At 38.6% G+C, this 21,736-nt stretch overlaps 2 protein-coding genes across 2 annotated transcripts; one reads left to right on the forward strand and one right to left on the reverse strand.

The window, feature by feature from the left end:
- Positions 1-579: 579 nt before the first annotated feature.
- Positions 580-16,887, forward strand: PCYB_146550 (hypothetical protein; the record flags this gene model as incomplete). The annotated part of the gene is made up of 2 exons (XM_004225125.1): positions 580-2,476; positions 2,501-16,887. 2 exons carry the CDS (start codon positions 580-582, stop codon positions 16,885-16,887), a joined length of 16,284 nt encoding a protein of 5,427 aa, XP_004225173.1.
- A 1,043-nt stretch (positions 16,888-17,930) lies between these two features.
- On the reverse strand, positions 17,931-20,789 carry PCYB_146560 (Vps16-like protein; the record flags this gene model as incomplete). Its single annotated transcript, XM_004225126.1, has 2 exons — positions 17,931-20,435; positions 20,484-20,789. 2 exons carry the CDS (start codon positions 20,787-20,789, stop codon positions 17,931-17,933), a joined length of 2,811 nt encoding a protein of 936 aa, XP_004225174.1.
- Between the last annotated feature and the right edge of the window lie 947 nt (positions 20,790-21,736).

Genomic DNA, 21,736 nt, shown 5'->3' on the forward strand with positions numbered 1-21,736 from the left:
CTCTTCCCGCGCTTCCCAATACGTTCGTAAGTGTAAAACGCAGACGAACAACTTGGGACGGAAGCGGGATGAGACAATTCGTTTGTTAAAAAAGTTTGTGCATGTGTATACTATATTTGCTGGTGCACACGCGCGGGCATACTTGGAACGCTTTGCCAAGGATGTAATTCGTACAACTGACGAAGGCGTTGCACCACTCCAGTACGCATGTACATATCGGTACGTTAGTGCATACACATCCACACGCAGGTGCGCTCCGCGAGGGGACCTCAGCATTCCCGGAAGCACGCGCCGAGAGCGTGAAAACAAATTTACATTAGGCCTCACCCCAGTAAATGCCCCCGTTGAAGCCTTTTCCCGTTATAAATTATTAAAGGGAGAACGACACGACGAACTGTTGCGAGGAGAGTGGGCCAGGCGGCATCATACGTGAGGAAGTTGTTGCTTACACAAAACCTGCTAACAGTAGCCACCTCGGCACGGCCGCGCTGACCGTGAGAGGAGCCCCAGCCAAGAGCAGCGGTAGCAGCAGCCGCCCCAAACCATGACGCCCGCAGTGCCCCGAAAAATGAGAACAAAATGGAACACAATAACATCGTAAACGAAGTTGTTAAGCTGAAAACGGAGCTGAAGAACGCACTGGTAGAAAATGGAGAGCTAAAAAAGAGGCACCATGAAGACACGGAAAAGATGAACTTAGTTTCGTTGAAAAACGCCACTCTGTTGAGTGAGATAGCGGACGAGAAGAAAATGCTGCAAGTAGAGTTCAATAACTACAAGGAGGAGTCAGTAAAGGACATAAAGAGGCTACAGGAGGAGCTGGACAAAAACGTAATTATGTTAAATTGTTTGAAGGACGAAATTCTATTCAAGGAGGAGGAACTGAAAAAGGCGGAAATAATTGAGAAGCTATACAAGGAGGAGAGCCAACTGAATCAAGAAAAAGATAGGAAGATTAAAGATTTAGAAAACATCCTAACACGGAGGGAAGCAGCAGAGAGGGGTGCACCTTCAAAGGAAGACCAAACCATTGATGGGCATCCCCTATTGGAGCAAAGGAACGAAGAATTGAAAGTGTTAAATAAAAAATATGAACAGCTAAAAAAAACAAACAACGAAATTGAGAAGAAAATATACTTCCTAAAGGAAGAAGTAGATTATTACAAAAATAATGAAAACAGTTTTATAATGCAAAATATTTTTAATGCAGAAAATAATTTAGACGATTCGACGTGCAAGAAGTATCTTTTGAAGATATCAGTCCTGTACAACGCTTTACACAAAATTGTCGTATATGATCAAAGGAGTCTACTCGAAAAAGACAAATTAATTTACTCCCTGGAGAAGGAAAACACGCACTTTTTGAAAAAATTCATCGCAGATGAGATGTACTGTCTTTACCTCAAAGATTGTATCAGTAAAATTAACTTGACTTACCAAATAGATCTGCACAAACAGGAGAAAAAATATATGCTGCTCAACTCAGAGTACGATGAGTTATATAATAAGTTTCTGCAGGAAAAGAATGAGAATTGCTTACTCAACGAAAGATATGATAAAATTATTTTCAATCAGAAGAAAGAAATTAATAACTTGAAGAGCCATATCTCTATACAGAATAAGGATAAAGAAATTCTCACCAAGTATATCGACAACTATATCACTTATATAGAAAATTCATATGAGAAATATTGCCTTCTCAATACAGAGTATAAAAATTTAGAAGAGTTAGTCAAAGATTTGGAAGAAAAAAACAAAAATTTGATGATTCTTGTTAATGGGATAAATGCAGACATGGAGAGGGATCATTCTAAGGGGACCGAATTGGAGAATGAGAATAGAGCAAAACATAAAAGGAACACCATAACGATGGATATTGATCATATGAAGTTAATCAAAAATGATATCAAAGATAAGGACATAAAAATTATAGAATTGGAGAGCAAAAATCTGGAACTTGAAAAAACGATTGACAAACTTAATGACGAGTTGGTGAAGAACAGAAAAACGGAGTACGAAGAAAGCGAATCCTCCAAAATTAAAGACCTCTGCTTCGATTTGAAGGATATTTGCTCCAAACTAGAACTAGAAGTGAAGGAGAAAAATTACATCATAGAGGAGCTCACCGAAAAAATAACTCAGGCAGACAAAAAAAGCAAGGATAATCAAGTCATCCTAGAATTGTCTGAATTTAGAATTCAAAATTTTAATGATAATATGAAGTATTACCAAGAGAAGGTAGCCGAATTGGGTGAAAAACTGCAAAAGAAGGAAGCTGAAATAGCTATCTTTCACGAGTATAATGAACGGTTAAAGGAGGAAAAGGAAAAAATGACCTACGAGCATGACAAGCTGGTGGAGCGACTGAACGAATTACAACTCGAAAATGATCATCTCAGAAATGAAGTAATCTTCCTAAGGAAGGAAACCTCCTTAAGTAAGAACCACCCTTCTGGGAAGGACAAAGCTAACACAAGTAACAACCGCCTTACCAGCGCAGCCCTAGTGGCGGATGACATCTCCTACGTGAATGAAAAATCCACGACTCAGAACGATGAGCGAAGCGACCAGCATTCTGAGTACGAAGAGAAGGAAGAAGCAAACGGAAGCATCTATAAAGGAGTCTTCAAATTCATGCAACCTAAGAAGAACACCCATGAGGAGAAAGAACAACTAGGGTTAAAAGTAGCCAAACTGACAGACGAAAATTTACTCCTCATTAAGGAAAATGAAGAAATTTTTGATAAACTTCAAACAATGTCCAGCGAAAACGTGAAACTTAAAAACGAGTGTATGTATGTCAAAGCGGATGCAGAAAAGTCACTCTTCTATCTAGAGTATGAAAAAAAGGAAAAACTAAAATATAAATTATTGCTGAGGCAAAATAAACGTAAAGGGAAAGAACTCAAGAGAACGTTTAACAAAATGATGGGAACTATGAAGGATCTAGTCATAAGTGTAAAAAAAATTGACAAGGAAAACAAAAAAAATGATATTAACAACTCCTTCTTTATATCCTCTTCGTCCGAAAATAATTCCCATGAGGAGCTCCTCTCAGATAACGACAACACAAACACGCAGTTGATGGTGTCTTCTGTGGGGAAGTCCAAAAAGAGTCTCAACAACACCAGTGTCGATGGGAAGCATAGCTTTTATAGCAGGTCCACCAAAGTTCTTAGAGCCTCAGAAAATGAAAACGGGGGAGGAGAAAGAGAATCTCAGGGGAGAAAAACACACCGCACACATATGAACGAGAGAAAATCCGCAAAGAGATACATGAAAATACGAATGCACAGATTCTCTATTTGCAGCAACTTTAAGATAAACGTGAACAAGTATAAGAAGGCGTGTAAGGAGGCGGAGGACGGTGCTATGTTCTTCTTGAAAGATACTGGCAATACCGACCTCCACTCGTTGGCAATTCAACCGAGAAACGCCAAAGGTTTGGATACTTTTTACTCCATCCCGAACAGCACCGACTCGAAGGTAATAGTAAACGTATCAGAGGAGGAGAAGAAGAAAAAGAAAAAGAAGAAAAAGGCGAACAATTTTTCCATATTTCAAACTTCCAAAATGATCAACGATCTTAACTATATTAGAAGAAAGTACGATTCGAAAGTGAAGGAAACATTAACCATGCAAAAGAAATTGATGGAAAATGAGAAGGAGCTGAACGGAACCAATATAAAGTACGAGAATCTGCTGAACGAACACGATTCGCTTATTTCGCAGATTAAAGAAAGGACGGAAAAGCTAGCCAACATAGAAAAAAATTACAACCTTTTATTTGAAAAGTACAGCGAAACACAGGACGAAATGAAGATGCACGAAAAAAAGACACAGGAAATTTTTAACGAGTGTAACGAGTTAGTAGAATATATGAAAAAGAAGGAAAACAAAATTAAAGAATTCGATGAACACTTAAAAAAAATGGAAATAAAATACAAAGAGGAAAAGGAAAAAAATGACATCCTCACAAAGGATAATGTCTCGCTGGATAATTTAAATGCAAAGTATAAGGAAGACATCGAATTGTATAGGAAAAAAGTTGAGAGCATGCAGACTGAGTTAAAGTTGAGACTCTCCAAAATTGATGAGTTGGAGTTAATCCAGAAAAACTCCGAAAATGAAATGTTCTACCTAAAGTCAGCCACCTACAAATATGAAATAAATTTGAAGGAGGCCCATGACGAGTTGAACAAAATTAATGATGCCACTGTCAAGTTGCGGAAGGAAGTCAGCGAAAAGGAGGTTAATCTAAACCTGTTAAAGGAGCAAATCCTAAACAGGGATTACTTCCTCTATAGCATAAACGAGTCTCTAAAAAGAAAGGAATACTTTTACAAAAACGTCAAGCAAAGAGTTCAGGGGTTCAACAAAACCTTTATCGAATTGTGCGAAAGCTTCGAAATGAGTGAAGTGAAAAAGTTCAATGAGCTATATGAAGGCTTCGAATATAATGATGCCAGCTATAAGAAGCATATGCTAAATTTTCAGCTGCATCATAAGGATAAATTCGCAGACACCGTGGAAGATATCGTCAAAACGGTGGATGCTCTGAGCGAATTTAACCTCAAATATGAAGAAGAGAAGAACGACATGGCCAACCGAATTAAGGATTTAGAGAACAAACTAAAAATAAAGATGAACGAAAATAACGAACTGTATGAACAGTATGAGAGCAATATTAAGAGCATCCTGCTCGAGCGAGACGAGCGGGTGGAAGATTGCCTCATCCTCTCCGAAGACGTAAAAAAAAAAAATCAAGAAATACACACACTTGTCAAAGAGTTGGAAGAAAAAAACGTCGAATATAATGAAGTACATATGAAATGCACCTTCCTCACCAATGAGGTAAAAAATTTAGAAAGTGCCAAAATTCATCTAAAGGAAAAGCTGAGGGAAATCGAGTCCGAACAGGAAAAACAAATTGAATTTCTCAAAAAGGAAAATGATTACCTGAAGGACGACATAGCTAGCATCAAGAAGGTCATTCACAACTTGGACGAAGAAAATGAAAAGCTAAAAGGAACAGTAGATAGTTTGAAGCAAGAAAAGTACGCCTATGAAAAGGAGATAGACAAACTGAGGGAAATTCTTGAAGAAGAAAAACGATTTAATGATATTCTGAAAGAAAACGAGCAAAACTTTATTCAAGAAATTAAGGAGGCACACCAGTACGCTATCAGGAAGGAAGAAGAAGTTAACGTCCTAAAACTGAACCACGAATTAGAACAAAAAAAATACGTTGATGAAATTGATCACTTAAAAATTAAAAATAAAGAAATACAAGATTCTGTGAAAAACCAACTGAAAATGGTCTCAGACTTGGAACTGCAGATGCTGGAGTACAAAGTCCTTTTGGATAAAAACACCAGCATGAAAATGCTAGTGCAAGATTTGGAGAATAAAATTGATGAGCTGATCAAGGACAATGAAAAATTGTGCATCGATTTGAAGAAAGAAAAACTTATCAATGAAGAAAAGGAAAAAAATATTGTGGCACTAAGTGAGGATGTCAAACTGTGTGAAACAAAAATTCACGATCACGAATCGTTGCTCCTCAAACTGAAAGACGAAAAGGAGCAGCTCAATGAAGAAATATTCATCCTCAATGATATAAAAAAGAGCAAAGATTCTATTATAGAAGAACTGGAGAATAATTTGAGGAAAGCTGTTTTCGGCGATGTCAAACTGAGCGAAATGGAAAGGTCGCAACTGCAGCATAAGGTATTCACCGAGGAGGACCTCGGCATTGCCAAAGAGAAGGAGGAAGAGCTAGATTTTAACGACCTGGCTAATTCCACTATGTGCATTTTTAACAATAACGGGAATCTGGGGCCAACCCTAGGCAGTAGCAACAGGAATAATGTGGCCAAAATGATTGAGCTTAAAAAATATAGTCTTTTCTTGAAGGAAGAAAATGACGCCATAAAACAAGAGCTAAGAAAATTGAAAGACAGGACCTCCATCGATGAAAGGAAAAACGTGGAGATGCAAAGAATAATCGAAAGGAGAGATGATATTATTAGAAAAATGAACAATGAAATAGTTACCTATAATGACAAGATAAAAATCTTTGAGAAAGACACGAACCAACTGAACTCCGAACTGTACGCAGCTAACGAGCTGCTCGCCCTTCGAAGTGATGAGTGCAAAGAGCTATCGATGGAGCTGTATGAGCTCACCGATGTGAAGAATAAGTTAATGGTTCGAAACGAAGTTCTGCAGAAACAGGTCGATTTCTTCAAACAGGAAGTGGAGGAGAAGGCGGAGCTCCTAAACGACTTGGACATGAAGAAAGCAGAAAACGACACCAAGGAGTGTGAGAAAAACGCCATTATCAGCGAATACAACCGGACCTTAAACGTGTACTACAAAATTTGTTCGCGCATTATTTATTACAAGAAGTACGTCGAGAAGGAGCTGAGCAGGGGTGACGGAGTCGATGGCGAGGGTTTGGGCGCCTACGTGGGGATCACCCCTAGTGAAGGCCTACAGCAAAGCGTACAACACAGCGCACAGCGCAGTGCACAAAATGGCGCCCACCAGGACGACTCGCCTCTGATTCACTCCTTCCAAAGCGAACTAGCGAATTTGAACCCTTCCGACACGAACGAAATATCCAGTTATATTAGCGAATTTCTCAAGTGCGTGCGTCTGCTCATTTTTAAAAAAAGGGTGTTCGAGTCGAAGCTGGAAAACGCAGAGAGGAAGTACAACGACTTTAAGGAAAAGCTCAAGGAAGACAGAGATCTCATAAGCGATTTGAAAAAAAGGCTAAGACAAAATGAAGAGCACCACATGAACATGAACAGGCAAGAGAACCAAGACAGCCGAAAATATAGCCCCCTCTGCGAAGAAGCAGAAGCAGACTCCCTCTCGATCAACTACAAAGAACTCAGCACAGACATAAGAAAAAGCCAAAGCAATAATGAACAAATAGAAAAAAAAAATATGCTACTCCTAAAATTAGAAAATGAAAAACTGATAGAAGAAAATAAATATCTAAATGAACAGATAAACAGTTTGATTAACCTACAAAATAGTATGAACGAAATGAAGAAAAAAAACGAGTATGGAGAAAAGGAAGGAGCACAAAATGAGTACATGTTTGTGGCGGAAAACAAGTTCCTCAAATTTGAGGTAGAAACAATGACCAACGAACTCAACATTGTTAAGAACAAAAATGAATATCTGAAAAAGAAGGCGGACAACTATGAAGAAATAATTGACAGTTTGCAAAAAGAAGTTATACACATTTTGGATAAACAAAAGGAGTGCGATGAGGAGTACTACAAAATGGAAACCGAGTTGGAAAAAAAAAACGAACACATTGAAGACTTGATGCAAAGGAGGAAAGAGGATCAACAACAAATCGAAGCGGAGTACTCGAAGAGCCTAAAATTGGAGAAGGAATTTCTAGCCTTCACAGATGACCTATTCAAGAAGGAATGCAAATTGAAGGAGTTTGAAGAAATTGTGAAGAACCTAAAGGATGATATTAACGCACACATTGTAGAAAAAGAAGAGCTAAAAAATATTGTAGAAAATTTGAAAACAAAATATGGCACATTTCAAAATAAGTATAACGACCTTTATGACATCTTTGAGAAGGAGAAACAAGGGAAATCCGAGATGGAGAAAAAGCAAGATAGTGCACTACTCACGAGACTAAAAAATTATGATGACATTATCTCGGAACTTCTAAAGGAGAAAGAAAATTTACTAAACAAGTATGAAGAATTGAAGAGAGTGTATGATGAAAAGCTGAAAGTAGAATCCCTTCTGCACAAAGAAATCAATGAACTCAGAAAGAGTAACGAAAAATTGAGTGAACAGAATAGCTCTTTGATCGAAAATGTCAACAAGTTGGTTAAACAGAATGAGCAGTACAACATCAAGTTAGTAGATCTAGACAAGGAAAAATTTGACCTCTATATGAAATATCTTAAAGTGTCGGAGGAGTTGAACAACTTTTCTGCGTCCCCTCTCCGTTCGAATCACAGCGCAGTGGATAAAAATTTCACAGATAATAGGCTTTCCAACCCTCCCTTGTCTAGAGGGAACAGCCCGGGAGGTGAATCGCATGGAAAGGAGTCCAAAAAGAGCATCTTTAATCAGTATGATCAGAGGAAGAGCCAGGACACGGAGCGCCAAGACACAGAGCGCTTAACCCAGGAAGGGGAACACCCTCAAAAGGGAGTCATTAGAAATAATCGGAAGAACGAAATCAGCCACTTGGAAGCAGAAAATCGTGCCCTTAAGGAAAAGATTAATGAATTGGAGCAAATGAATGGAAACATATTTAGCGACAATAAGGTATTAATAGAAATGATTGCCGAGGCAGACAAACGGGGAAAGGACCTACAAATTGGAGATATAAAAAGTTTGAGGAATTACGAAATTTTGATGAAAGAAAACAAACTTGAAAAGGAAGAAAACGAACATTTGAAGTTAGAGATATATAATTTGAAGAACCAAATTGATCAGTATAGTATCATGCTTAATAAAAGGAGCCAGTACGAGGAAAGAAACAAAAGGGCCAAAAATTACCTCTACTACTTAAATGACAAAATCAAAGGGTTCATAGAAATTTTCAGCGAAAAGAACTTTAACTATGAATACTTCAAATCGGAACTAAAAAAAATTAAGTCCACCAATTTGATGATTATTGAAGAAAATTTCGAAAATTTCAAGGAAGGTGGCAACTCCAGAATAAGTACCCCAAGTAAGCACACCCTGGAGGACGATAACAAGAGTGTCAGCTCCAAAATAATTGTCAATTTTTTCACTGCCTACAATGATACAAGTAAAACCAACGAAGACGACATCATCATTAACAGATTCGAATTGAAAAAATTCTACAAGTGCATCATAAAATTGAAGGAGGATTATCATAAGAAATGCCTCCTGGCTGATAACCAAAAAAATCTCATTGAAGAATTGAACAAGGAGATCTTTAACTACTCCACGCAGAATAAGAATCTCCAAAATGATGAACTTGAACTGAAGAAAAAAGTGACCCAAGTGATGAATGAAAATGCGGCTAACGTTGAAAAGTTTGCCAAATTGAATGGAAATTTGATCAGCAGACTTAACGAGGAAGTCTCTAAGAACGAAAAGTTGATCTCCGACTTGAACACACAGAACGAGATAAATAAACGCCATCAGGAGAACCAGAAGAGGATAGGAAAGGCGCTAAATTTTAAACACTTCACGAGTGATGATTTGTCAAAACAGGATGAAGACAGCACGGAAAGAAATTTACAAAAAATTCACATCTTACTCGACGAGTATGAAGAGCTGATGAAGAACAATTCCAAGTTGCTAACAACCAGTGACAAAGTGGCTGCGGAAAATGACACCCTTAAAGAGGTCATTACCAAAATGGACAAAGAAATTAACGACCTGACACTCGAACTGAATGAAAAGAAAGAACAACTCAGTCAGGAAAAGTGCAAAAATGAGCAACTCGCACGCCGAAGTGCACGCAAATTGGACGATGAGCAGGGCAAACTTGGTAGAAATACACCCCAAAATAATAGAGAGCAGTACAACGAAGACGTCATACAAGAATATGAAACAATTCTTCTCGCCATTGAAAAAAAAAACTCCGAGTTGGAGAACCATTGTGAGAGTTATCAAAAACGTAATGACGAACTCAGCGACAAGTACGACGCGTTGCTTAAGGAGTACAACGAGCTGAAACGTTTTGTGAAGGAAAAGAAAATTGAATTCAAGTTGGCTCAGGAGAGAAGCCAAAATGATGACGAGGACGGGGAAGTCTCCAAAAGTCAGGCAAGAGGATCAGAAAAAATGATCTTAAAGGAGAGACATTCGCGCAGTGGGTTCCTCACAGCAGATGAGTTGATCGCCCTCAGCAAGCACGTAAACGCCGTTGAGACGCTAAACAGGGATTTTCTAAAAAATGAAGAACTGGAACAGTTCATAGTTTTAATCAAACAAGACCTTGACAATATTCTGAGAGAGGACTGCGGGCAGGGGGGAGAGTCGGGCGCTCCGCAAAGGGGACTCCCGAACGAGCATCGCAGCGAAATCAGGGGCGATCTGCTCAGCGGACTTTTCACCCGATTGAGCGAAAAAGAAAAGGAGGTAAATAATTACAAAGACGCGATGGACAGCCTGCAAATGCGTTTGGATAACAAGGAGGAAATAATTAACAATTTGAAGTATGCTTACGAAAATGAGCTGAAGCGAAAAACGGAGTTGACGAAAAGGCTGGAGGAGAAGGTGCATGAAAAAAGTGGCCCCACCAACCAGGCAGACATACAAAACGAACAAATGTTTTTGAAATTCCAAAACGGATATGAAGAACTGCTGAACGAGTATAACGTCTCCCTAAATACGCTGGAAGAAACGAAGGAAAAGCTAGAACTGCTAAGGAACGAAAAAGACAAAATGGAAAAGTTAAAAGAATTAGAAATGAACGATAAAGAATTTATTATCAAAAAATTAGAACTAATAAACACCCAACTTAAGGATAAGGCAGAGGAGGTAAAAAAATCCCTAGGTCAGCAACTTGAAATGAAGGAAAACATAATCAAAGATAACGTAGACATGCTTGACGAGTTGAAGAATCAAGTCGATTTTTTAAAAAATGAAAAAAGCAAAAATAGCAAATACACCGCAGAGCTAGAATTGCAGCTAGCCAATTTGAACAACGAAATGAACACACTGAATAATCTCCTCAAAGACTCTAAGGAAGAAATCAGCTTGATAAATTGCGCTTTGGAAGAAAAAGAAAATGAGGTAACCGACTTGAGGAGCAAATTAGAGAGTTACCTAAAGGAAGCGGATGACACCACAATGCAGTATGAACCTCCACAAACGGGAAGCAAACGTAATAGTAGCGTCTCAGAGAAGAGACGACAAAGCTTCCCAGGAAGTAGTGAACATATGTTGAAGGAAAACGAAATTATTAATGAATTGAAGAGAAAGAGCCAAATACAAACTAATCTACATTATCAAAAATTGAACGAACTACGGATCGATCTGAAGAACTCTTTCGTAAGTTACAATAAACTCAAATTCGATAGTGAAAAAAAAATTGAAGATTACGAAGAAGAAGCAAATAATTTAAAATACTACATAAAAAAAATCGAAGAAGAAAATGAAAAAAAAGATAAGAAATATGCGCTAATCGAAATTGCAATCAAAGAAATGGATAAAGATTTAATCATCCTGAAAGCACAACTAGAAGAAAAGAGTCTCTACATTATAGATCTTGAAAAGAACATACAACGATATGAAACAGATCTGCAGTTCCTCGATGAAGACGCGAAAGTAGTGCACCATGTAATTATGACTTACGTCGAATCGGATGGAAGTGACATTCACCATTTGACGAACGAACTCACCACCAAGATGAAGACGAACCATTTCGTTTTCCTCAAAGATGTCATGGTGAAAGTTTATCAAAAATTTATTAACACGCAGATGAAGCGAAAAGAACAGCGTAGTGGCAATAGTCATGATGGTAACGCCGTTTTGGAGAGGGAGAAGGAAATTCTAACCTTGGAAGAGAAGCTGAATAAAATCCTTTTCGAAAAAAACGGGTTAGAAAACGAAGTGAGGTTGGTTAAGCAAGAGCTGGACACGTTGCACGAGAAGAGGAGCGCTTGCGCAAAGGAGCTCAACGGGCTTATGAATGAACTGGACAAACGACATGAAGAACTGAGTCACGCGAAACATCGAATAGACGAGATAGAGAGGAGGGAAAAAAACCTATACGATAAGGAAAGCGAGCAGATCAGAAATGGAGAAGAAATGGTAAAGAGGGAAAACGAACTGTCCAGCAAAGAGAACGAAGTGATGAAGCAGGCGAACGAGCTGACGACCAGGGTGGAAGAACTGAACAACGAGAAGATACACATGGAGGAGCTGAAAAACGATCTGATGGTTAAGTTCGAAAAGCTGTACAATGCGCAGAACGACATCAAAATCAAGGAAACAAAATTAAAAAAAATATACGAGAAATTGAAAAATCACAATATTGTAGAATTACTAGACATTAACAACAATGAAAGTTTTTTAAACACATCGTCGACAAACAATTTTAATAACTCTACGTCGCTAAAGAGAATAATCGAAATGGACAATTTGGAGAATGAAAATGGAAGCCTCAATTTGGACTCACTCGAGTATACGACCTACTTCAAGGAGTTTAAAAAAAGAATTAAACATTTGAAAAACGATCTAACGAATCGGGAGAAAGACATGGAGATATACAAAAAAACTCTCGAAATTGAGAAAAAAGAAAAAGAAATCTACAAAATTGAGTTAGAAAAGTTAAAGGAACTTGTGCAGGTAGAACAAATGAATAGAAGAAATCTGGACGAGGAGTTGGAGAAATATAAAAATGATGACTCCCATTTTTTGAAGTCTCTAAAAGAATCGGAGGAACAGCTGAATGAAAAAAATAAAACAATTTTAGAACTGCAACAGAAGCTGATTGAAACTTCGTACGAAATGAGTTTAATGGATAATAAGAGCAATATTCTACAAGAAAAAAACAAAGAAAGTGAAAAGAAAATCGAGCAACTTAATGGTATCATCTCGAAGTACGAAAAAGAAATTAACCAACTGAATAAGGAAAAGCTAAATATTACCAGAAAATCGATCGAAAAAATTATAGACGACGGGGAAGATATCAAAAAGCTGAAAGACAATTTGGAGGATGCCCATCAGGTAATGCAGCAGTTGAAGGAGAAAAATGAACATCTGCACAGTGTGAACAGTGAACTACAACAGGCCAATAGAGACATGCGAGCAGACATAGATATACTGCTCTCCAACATAGAGGACATAAGCGAGGAAAAGAAAATGAGCGAGCAGAGACGCAGAGAGGGTGAAGACAGGTACGATGAGCTTAAACGGGCTTACGAAGAAAAGGTACAGGAGGGTGAACAGATGTACGGCATGTTATCCTCCAAGGCGAAAAGGAAGTTGCACTTTGGAGGGCAAGCGGTGGACCACGAGGAGGGGAAAGAAAGGGCAAGTCAAATAAATGGAGAAATGGATGATGAATCGGGCCTCCAACAACGCCGCGCAATGGACCAGTCCGTAGATCAACCAAGGAACCAGTTTGAAACCCCCGAGTTGGAAGAAAAACACACGGAAGAGAAACATCTACATGAAATGAACGAAAAGAACGCAGTTATCGAGTCGTTGAAGGATAAACTGGCTCACTACACCGAGGAAAACAACAAAAAAGAACAAGTTATAAAAGAGTACAAATCTTTGGTAGACGAAATTTCAAGCAAAGTGCACATATTTGAAGACAACCTGCAGTTCCTTGTCAAACTGAACCAGTTTGTAAATGACAACAACTACTCATACGAGCAGGTGCTAGTCATTCTAGATGAATCTATGGTGTACAGAAAAATATTGAATAAAGTACTTTTGGAAAATCAGTTTTACAGACAAATTTCTCAAATTAAGGAATACCTTTTTGATATAATAAAAAAGAACGCATCGAACACGAGGGAAACGCTAAAATTGAGTCTGCTAAAGAGGAGGAACTCGAAGAAGGAAAACGGATTAAGTAATTCAAACAATGCTCTGTACATGAGTGAGAATATTCACTCCTTCCCACACGAGAATGACTCCCTGGTGGATAACGTGGAGTATATCCTAAGAGCAATCGATAGTGATTTTACCAATTTCGAAAACGTTTGTGATGATATTTGCCACTTACTCAAAAAGGAAGAGTGGCACAGTTTGTGTAAAAAGATAAACGTACTCGAGTTCAGCTTTAACAATGTAGTTAATAATATCACAAATGAAATTAAAAAGGTTAGTAAAAAGTGCAACGAGAAGGGAGAATTGAGGAAGAGCCTTAAAGTGATGAAGAAGAAATTTAATTCGCTGTCCAACGATTTTCTAAAAAGCGTGAAAGAGTTGGATAATCTGAATATTCTCCTTTCGAAAGAGTCCGAAAAAAACGAATTGCTGCAGGCACAAAATGACGAACTGAAGCAACTGTATGATAAGTTAAATGGAGACTACAAGGACAAATTGGGAGTTATCGAAGAACAGGAGTACGAGGTGAAAAACTTGAGAGAGCAGCTAATGGAAAGGAATGAACACAATACGAAGGCAGAACAAATGAACGAGTTCCTCAAAACGGACTTGAGTTATCTAAATACATCCCTTGATCAGGCGGCACAAAACTTAAACGAATTGAACAATGAAAATGTGAAAAACAAAAGGAGGGTAATCGAACTGACGGAGGAAAATACCTATTTGAAAAACCAAATGGAGGATAAATCCCAAGTTATAGAACACCTAGAAATTGATCTCGAATCGAAAAATCAAGTGATCAATGAGCTGAAGGAGTTTAACGAAATGTTGATTAAAAAGGTTGAGGGGGGCAACTCCAATAGGGAGGATGACCGCACCGATGATGCGCAAAATAAGGACAACCCGAGAGGAAGTTCCAGCAGTGCAAAAATCACAAGTAACAGTGGAAGAAACAAGGATGCACGTGCAAGCGACTCGTGTGAAGAAATAAATAAAAAGGAACTGCTCATCATCATCAGCAAGCTAGAAAATGATAATAACATACTGAACGAAGAATTAGAAATTTTTAAAAACAATTTTAACGCATTGAAGGATAAAAAGGAACAGTTGGAAGACATCATTAACAGCAACGACTTGGCCCTGAACAGGAGAGAAATAGAACTGAACGATGCCATCATCGAAAAGGAAAAAATGCTGGAAGAAACCGGCAGGTACAAAACAAAGTGCATACAAATCATAGACATATGCTTTAACAAAGATTTCAATATAGTAGACATAAGGGAAAAAATTGTTGCCATCTTCGAAAATGAGGATGAAGAAATCGAAGAAATTATTAACTGCCATAAGAGGCTACTCTACCACAATGACAGTACCCATCGAGGGACCCAAGAGGGGAATACGAACAAAAGGAGCAGCATCAAGGGAGGGGATAAATCGACACAGCTGCAAGACGAAGACAGAATAACAATCATCGAACAAGAAAAAATCCTACACATTGAAGAAATGAGCAAAAAGAATGAAGAACTAATCAAAAAAAATGAAGAAATTTGGAAAATGAATAAATATATTGAAGACTTAAACAAAGAAATTACCAACAAAAATTATATCATCATTAAGCACCAACAAGATGTGGAGGACAAAAATGACATGCTGGAACAGAACCAACAATATATTCAGTTTTTGAAGGACCAAGTAAAATTGCTATGCAATAACATCGATGAAAATAATTTGTTCGATATTAATAACGTGAATTTGTCGCCTACGCTTAGGAGCTTCATAAAGAGGAAGAGCTTCAACGCGAGGTGCTCCTTCGCTGACGTTTCGGAGAGGAAGGGGGGGAGCTTCCGCGAGGGGGGGAACAACAGTCGCTTCAACGAGGAGGAGGCCTTCAAACAGAGCGACCACTTCAGACAAAGCGACCACTTCAAACAAAGCGACCACTTCAGACAAAGCGACCACTTCAAACAAAGCGACCACTTCAGACAAAGCGACCAATTCGACCTAAGCAGGAGGAAGCGGCTGTCCGAATTAAACAGCCAGGAAATGTACAACTTCTACGATGAAAACGAAGTCAAGCTGGAGGAAATGAATTTAAAAATGGATGAACTGACGGACAAACTGAAGGTTGCAGAGAACCAAGTGAAAGTGCTAAAGGGGGAAAACAACGAATTGGTGGAAAAGTGTGAATTTTTAAAGAAGGAACTCAAGTACACACAAGGCACCAAACGTAATTTAATGCTCTGCGAAAGTAGGCTCAACATACTAGAAAAAGAATTGCAGGAGAAACAAAAAAAACTAGATGCACAAAATAAGACCGTAAACGAGTGTGTCGATATGTATGTGGAAGAAAATTCTGAAAATTTCAACAAAATTTTGGAACTCAAAAAGGATAACGAAAAGTACAAAATAGAAGTAAATATTCTCAATGAAGAAATAGCCACACTGAAAAGCCAAGTGAGTACCTACAGAAATGACATCAAAAATATCAGCTCTACTTTAGATTTTTACAAATCCACACATGAAGAATTAGTAAATGAATTCAGCAAGGAAGAAACCACAAATGTGTATTACAAGAAGCTGTGCGAATTCTTGAAAAAGGAAAATGAACAGGTGAAGGAGAATTTACAAGCGGAGGAAGAAAACAAAGAACAGCTCATATCAAGCATGAACGAAATACGGGAACAGTTAAACAACTGCATGAAGGAGAACTACGAAATTACGCTCGATTTGGAGTTTTTCCAAATGCAAAATGGAATACTAAAGGATAGCTGCAAGTACTACAAAGAGAGGGAAGACCTTTTAATAAGTAACTTAAATGACAAGGACACCAATTTGAACATGTTGGAAAATTTTAAAGAAGAAAATTTAAAAGAATTTATCGAAAAGCTCAAGGACGAAATACACAACTTGAAGGATGCCATTTCGGAGAAAACGAAGACCATTGTTTCGTTAAAGTACCAAATAAAGGAACACCATTTTGAGAGCATCTCAAAAAAAGGAGATCACCTTGAACATAAAAATAATGTCCAAGAAATTGTCGACTTGAATAATATGACCTATGTCCAAAGTAGCTTATTTATTTATATTAATTTATTCAAAAGTGTTCTTTTCATTATAAGTGAAATTTTGTTCTTTGCCGACCCCACAAATAGCCTCTATGTCGAAATTTTAACTCTTTTAAAGTTAAGGGTGGGGAACCAAGACGCAAATGTAGAGTTGGATAACATGATTAGGCATTTTAACCTTTCCAAAATGGACTGTGAACATATTTTCCAGTCCGTCCTTAAGTCGAAAAGCATCCTCAGGGAAAAACTTCAGCTTCTGCAGTTAAAAATTTGCTAATTTGCTAATTTGCTAATTTGCTAATTTGTTATTTTGTTATTCTGTTATTCTGTTATTTTGTTAATTTTTTTTTTTTTTTTTCGTGTCTGCGCACTTCACGTGGGAGACGCGGCGCAGCGGGGGAGTGCGCCTGTCCACTGGTCGACTCACTGTCATCACGTTTCCCACCACGAATGTCAGTATGCTTGCCCCCGCGATTGTAAATTTGTTGCCGCGCCCGCTGCCCGCATTTGTGCACTGTCAAAAATGGTTTCAAGTATGAGAAATTTTGAAGCTCCCAATCTTCGCATCTTCGAATCTTCGAATCATCGAATCATCGAATCATCGAAGTTTTGGAGCGTACCAGGTGGGGCCACCCCCCCCATGAGCCCCTGTCGCCCTTTTAAAAACGCCAAGTGTTGCGCGCATACCCTTTTATTGTCCCTGCGTGCACCATTTTATTGTGTGTGCCCATATCATCTCCTTGTCTTTGCGAGCATTGCCGCCATGTCTATGCACACTGCGCATTCCCGCACCTATGCTACTCATTTGTGCGATTGCGGTGCACTCGTCCAACTAGCAACTCCAAATGCTTTTTTTTTTTCAGCTTAGAAGCTGACTTGTCAAAGCGATTTGGTCGAAATGGATTCGTCCCACGGGTCGTGGCGCACAGCTTTTTGACGCGCCTTTTCTTGCCGCGCCTTTCGCGAAGAACGTGTTAGATGGGAGCACAGAGAACCTCCAAATGGAGAGACGCACCCTTTTAAAAAGAGTTAAAAAAATTTGGAAAACATAAAAATTAGCTTCTTCAGCGTGCACAAAAAAAAAAAAAAAAAAGAGAGCGCAAATGTAGATGTGTTCATGTAGGTACACATCAACACAAAAATGGGTGCCCCAAACGACGGGGACTGATTTCCAGGTAGCAGAGCGGGTAAAGAACTTCCTTCCCTTCTGCGCTGTTAATTTTCCTGTCGGTCGGCCCGTCCATACTAGGAAGCGACAAAATGGAAAAGGGGCAAAGGGGCATAGCGGCATAGCGGCAAAGGCAATCCGGTAACCCCCCCCTAGCGCATGTTCGATATGGCGTCCGAAATGGTTTGAAGGAGCGAACTGGTGGTCATTTTTTGCGCCTTGATTTCTTCCAGCACGCTATCGGCCTCGTTCTGCATGTTCAGCTTGGTGAACCACTTGTGTTGCAAATTTAAGTCCTTAATTTTTTGTATTAGCTTGATGGTTAGAGCAGGAGAGCCATACTCATGAGCACATTCGATGAAGTAATCCATTCCTATTGGTGACACTCGATAGTTGGCAAAATTGTACAGTTCATCAAAATATTTATTCTTAGCAAGTGCATGTATTTTGCATCTCCAAAATTTGGGTTCAGAAATTTTAAATTTTTTAAAAATATTATCTGCATCTAAAAATTCCCCAACTGATAAGGTATACTCTACAGTACTCATCAGAGATAATCCCTGAATTTTATGAGGGTACCCTATGACAGATTTTTTATTATATTTTATTTCTAGTTCCTTTTGGTAATTCAATAAGTCGATATTATTCATCAAAGATTTGTGAACAAATTTCATGTGACTATTCATTTGGTCAGTGGTTAGAAAGCCAGCTGCGTATGCCAGCCAGGTTTTCTTTTGATCTAAATTTTTCTTCGAAAGGGCCAAATCTAACGTGACAAAGGCAGCCTTGGAATGTTGCCCACTCTTTTCATAATATTCCTTCAACAAATTGTACTGTTTGGTTTTTTTGCAATATGTGTAGAAGCAATTGGCTGCCTGCGCATTTTTGTTAAAAACGTCAATGAGGGTAGACAACTCCCTTTCTCCATTGGCATTGACCTTTTCTTGATTTAAGATATTTACAATACACATATATACAAGTTCGATATCTTTTGAAAGGATGGCTTTTTCCATGGCTAATCCGTAGTTGGCTAGTTTGAGCAGCATGTCAATTTGTTTCTTTTTATTTTCTTCATACTGAATGATGATGGTGGCTAACTGTGGGCGCAAGCACTTGGCAGCAACGAACGCAATGTACGAATAATCCATATTTTTCTTGTTCCCAATTTTGTCTGTTATTGCTGCACATAGTTGTTCATCTGTCAACTCGATCGATTTCTCAATTTTTTCCTTACACCATTCGATCAGTATTTTGTCCGTTTTAATTCCTGCATATTCACAAATGCGATAGGCCAGAAGGTACTCCTTCCTTTTAGCAATATAATTCACAAAGGACGGAATACTTATGTGTTGTAACTCTGATGCTGTGAGGAAAATATCCAACGGGGGTCTTCGTACATTCATACAAATGCGCAAGTATAAACAAGTTAATAGAAATTTTTTGCAATCATAATTGGATTTCATAAAGTTTTTTCCAAATAGCGACGTTTGTAGGAGGAGATTAATAACGCTTTCGCTATATTCATGTGTAGCTGCATTTAAGCATTCGTCAATGGCTATATGCAGATTGTTATTAAAAGCTCGTATCTCATCATCCAAGCAGATGTTCCCATTTTTGTACTTTTCATAGGAATAAAAAAGCATTGCAGATGGTGTGCAGCTACCAATGCTGAAAATATTGAATGTAGATTTTCTAATTCGGCTAATGTATTCACAATTTTCTTTGCTTATAATTTTGACTCCATAGATGTCTCCTATAAGAAATAAATCGCTTCTGTACTGGTAGGGGATCCATTGATTTTTTGGTCCCCCAATAAAGAGCATATGTTGAATATAGTTCGATGGTGTTATCATCGGCGTGTACACTGCGAGGCAATCATCGCCACACCAAACGATCTGCTTGATACTTTTTTTTCCATCCAAAACGGTTTCCTCTATGCATTTATTTAAATTATTTGTTAAAAATATTTTGATGACGCCGCTATCTGAGAGGAAGGCCAAAATGGTGCCCGACTTGGACAGACACATATTAACATAGGGGGATAAACTATCTGTCTCGTAATATTTTAAGCGATGCTTATTCATCAGAACAAACCCACCGTTGCATAGAGCAATTAGGAGGTGTATGTTCAACTCCTTTTCCTCTTTCTTCTTCGAAGTAGTATTATTTTTTGAGATCCTATTTTTGTCTTCCTTTTTGTTCAAATCGTATGCAGATATTTTCATGAGAATTCTTTTTTCCTTTTTCTCCCCCCCCTTCTTCTTGGATGGCAACGCGAGGTTATCACTACAGCCATAGTCATCATTATAGTTGTCACTGCACTCCGTGAGGACATTATTTTTTGCCTTCACTCCCTCACTCTCATTATCCTTCTTACTGTCAAACGGGTTGGTAATATAATTTTTAATATTCAACCTTAGGAGGTCGTTATTGGGCTTGCTATCAAAGTAGTTGTGTTCTATATTGAGTTCTTCGTTTAGGTGGTCCTCCTCCACGGAGCACACGCAATTGGGCTTCCCCTTCAAGTCCACCGAGGGGTATCTAACACAGTTATTTCCATTAAAGTAGTAATTGACAAAAACATTCAGTCGCTCCGTGATTATAATTATTCCTTCCTCACAAATCGATCCGTATAAAATCCCCTCATTTTTTATGCTCTCATCGAGGGAAAAAACAAAATTTTTTTCGCAAAAGCAGGAGTATACCCTCACGATATTATCTTTAAATAGAAAAACCAAGTCATTGTTTTTGTTCCAACCAAAGCAGATTAGCCCATCCGAATTTAATTTGCAGCTCGATATTAGCCTTCCAATATTGGTATAAATTTTTAAATTATCTTCCTTTTTGTAAACGTCGAATTTGTCTTTGTTCCGCAACACGGCAATCAGCCCGAGGTGCCCCGAACATGCTACACCATCCCGTAGTACATCTTCTCCGCTCCACAGCATGCTACTCAACTTCTGCTTCCCATAGTGGGTGTTGTCTATGGTGTTCCATTCATTCGTGTTCATCGTTTGCACGGTGATGGTGAAGATAAATGGAAGGGGGGTAAAAAAAAAAAGGAGATTATCTATCCGTTCGGTGGTTCCTCCGCTAATTAGCTCGCCAATTGGTTTACCCTTCTCCCCTTTGGCCCCCTAAAATAATAGTGCATCCTATTCGTTGGTATACACCTAGGCTGTACGTGCGCACCTAACGTGTGGCTAAATCGAGCATGTCATTTTGTCCACACTGGTGAAGACGAAATGCGCCCTTTTGGCTGTCCCCTCGGCTTTGCGTGAAGATTCCTTTCCTTCTTATTTACCGTGAAAGACGGTAGCGAGGCTTTCCCAGCTTCCACCCCAGTAACAAATGCATGCGAAGATTCGCTTGGTTGAAAAATCCAGCGCGTCCAATTTTCTTCACCCGGTTGTATGTGGGATGGCCCTAACGCTGTGACCCGATGGAGAAGACTTTTTTTCTGGTGGGGAATCTCTTGTCGCGGCAAGTAGAGGGGTAGGAAACAAAAAAAAAAAAAAACCCAACAAAACGGAAGGAAACGCAGCGTCTCCCTCCAATCAAGATAAAAAAAAAATTGAATTAGTGAACCAAATGGGGCTTCTTAAAAAAAAAAACGGGGGGTTAACCTTCAACATCGAAGAGGGAACTCCCAAATAGGGGACAAAATCGGTGGTCCTTTTTTGCTCTGTTTAGTTTATATTGCGAAATTTTCGCCAACTGCATTTATATCAGTGGGAAAATACAATCCATAAAGAAGGGGAGGGACGCTTCTCCCAATGCAGTTGTTAAAAAAATAATAATAATAATCAGGTGACTTCCAATTGGGAACTACTTTTAACGTGGTAAAACGTCCTAAAAGGGTCAGAAAAAATGGCAACAATTTCATTAAAATGGATCAGAAAAAAGGTAGGGCAAAATTTTCAACAAAACAGAGCAACTTTTTTTTTTTTTTTTTTTT

This window comes from Plasmodium cynomolgi, chromosome 14 (assembly GCF_000321355.1).
Source record: "Plasmodium cynomolgi strain B DNA, chromosome 14, whole genome shotgun sequence".
Lineage (NCBI taxonomy): Eukaryota > Apicomplexa > Aconoidasida > Haemosporida > Plasmodiidae > Plasmodium > Plasmodium cynomolgi.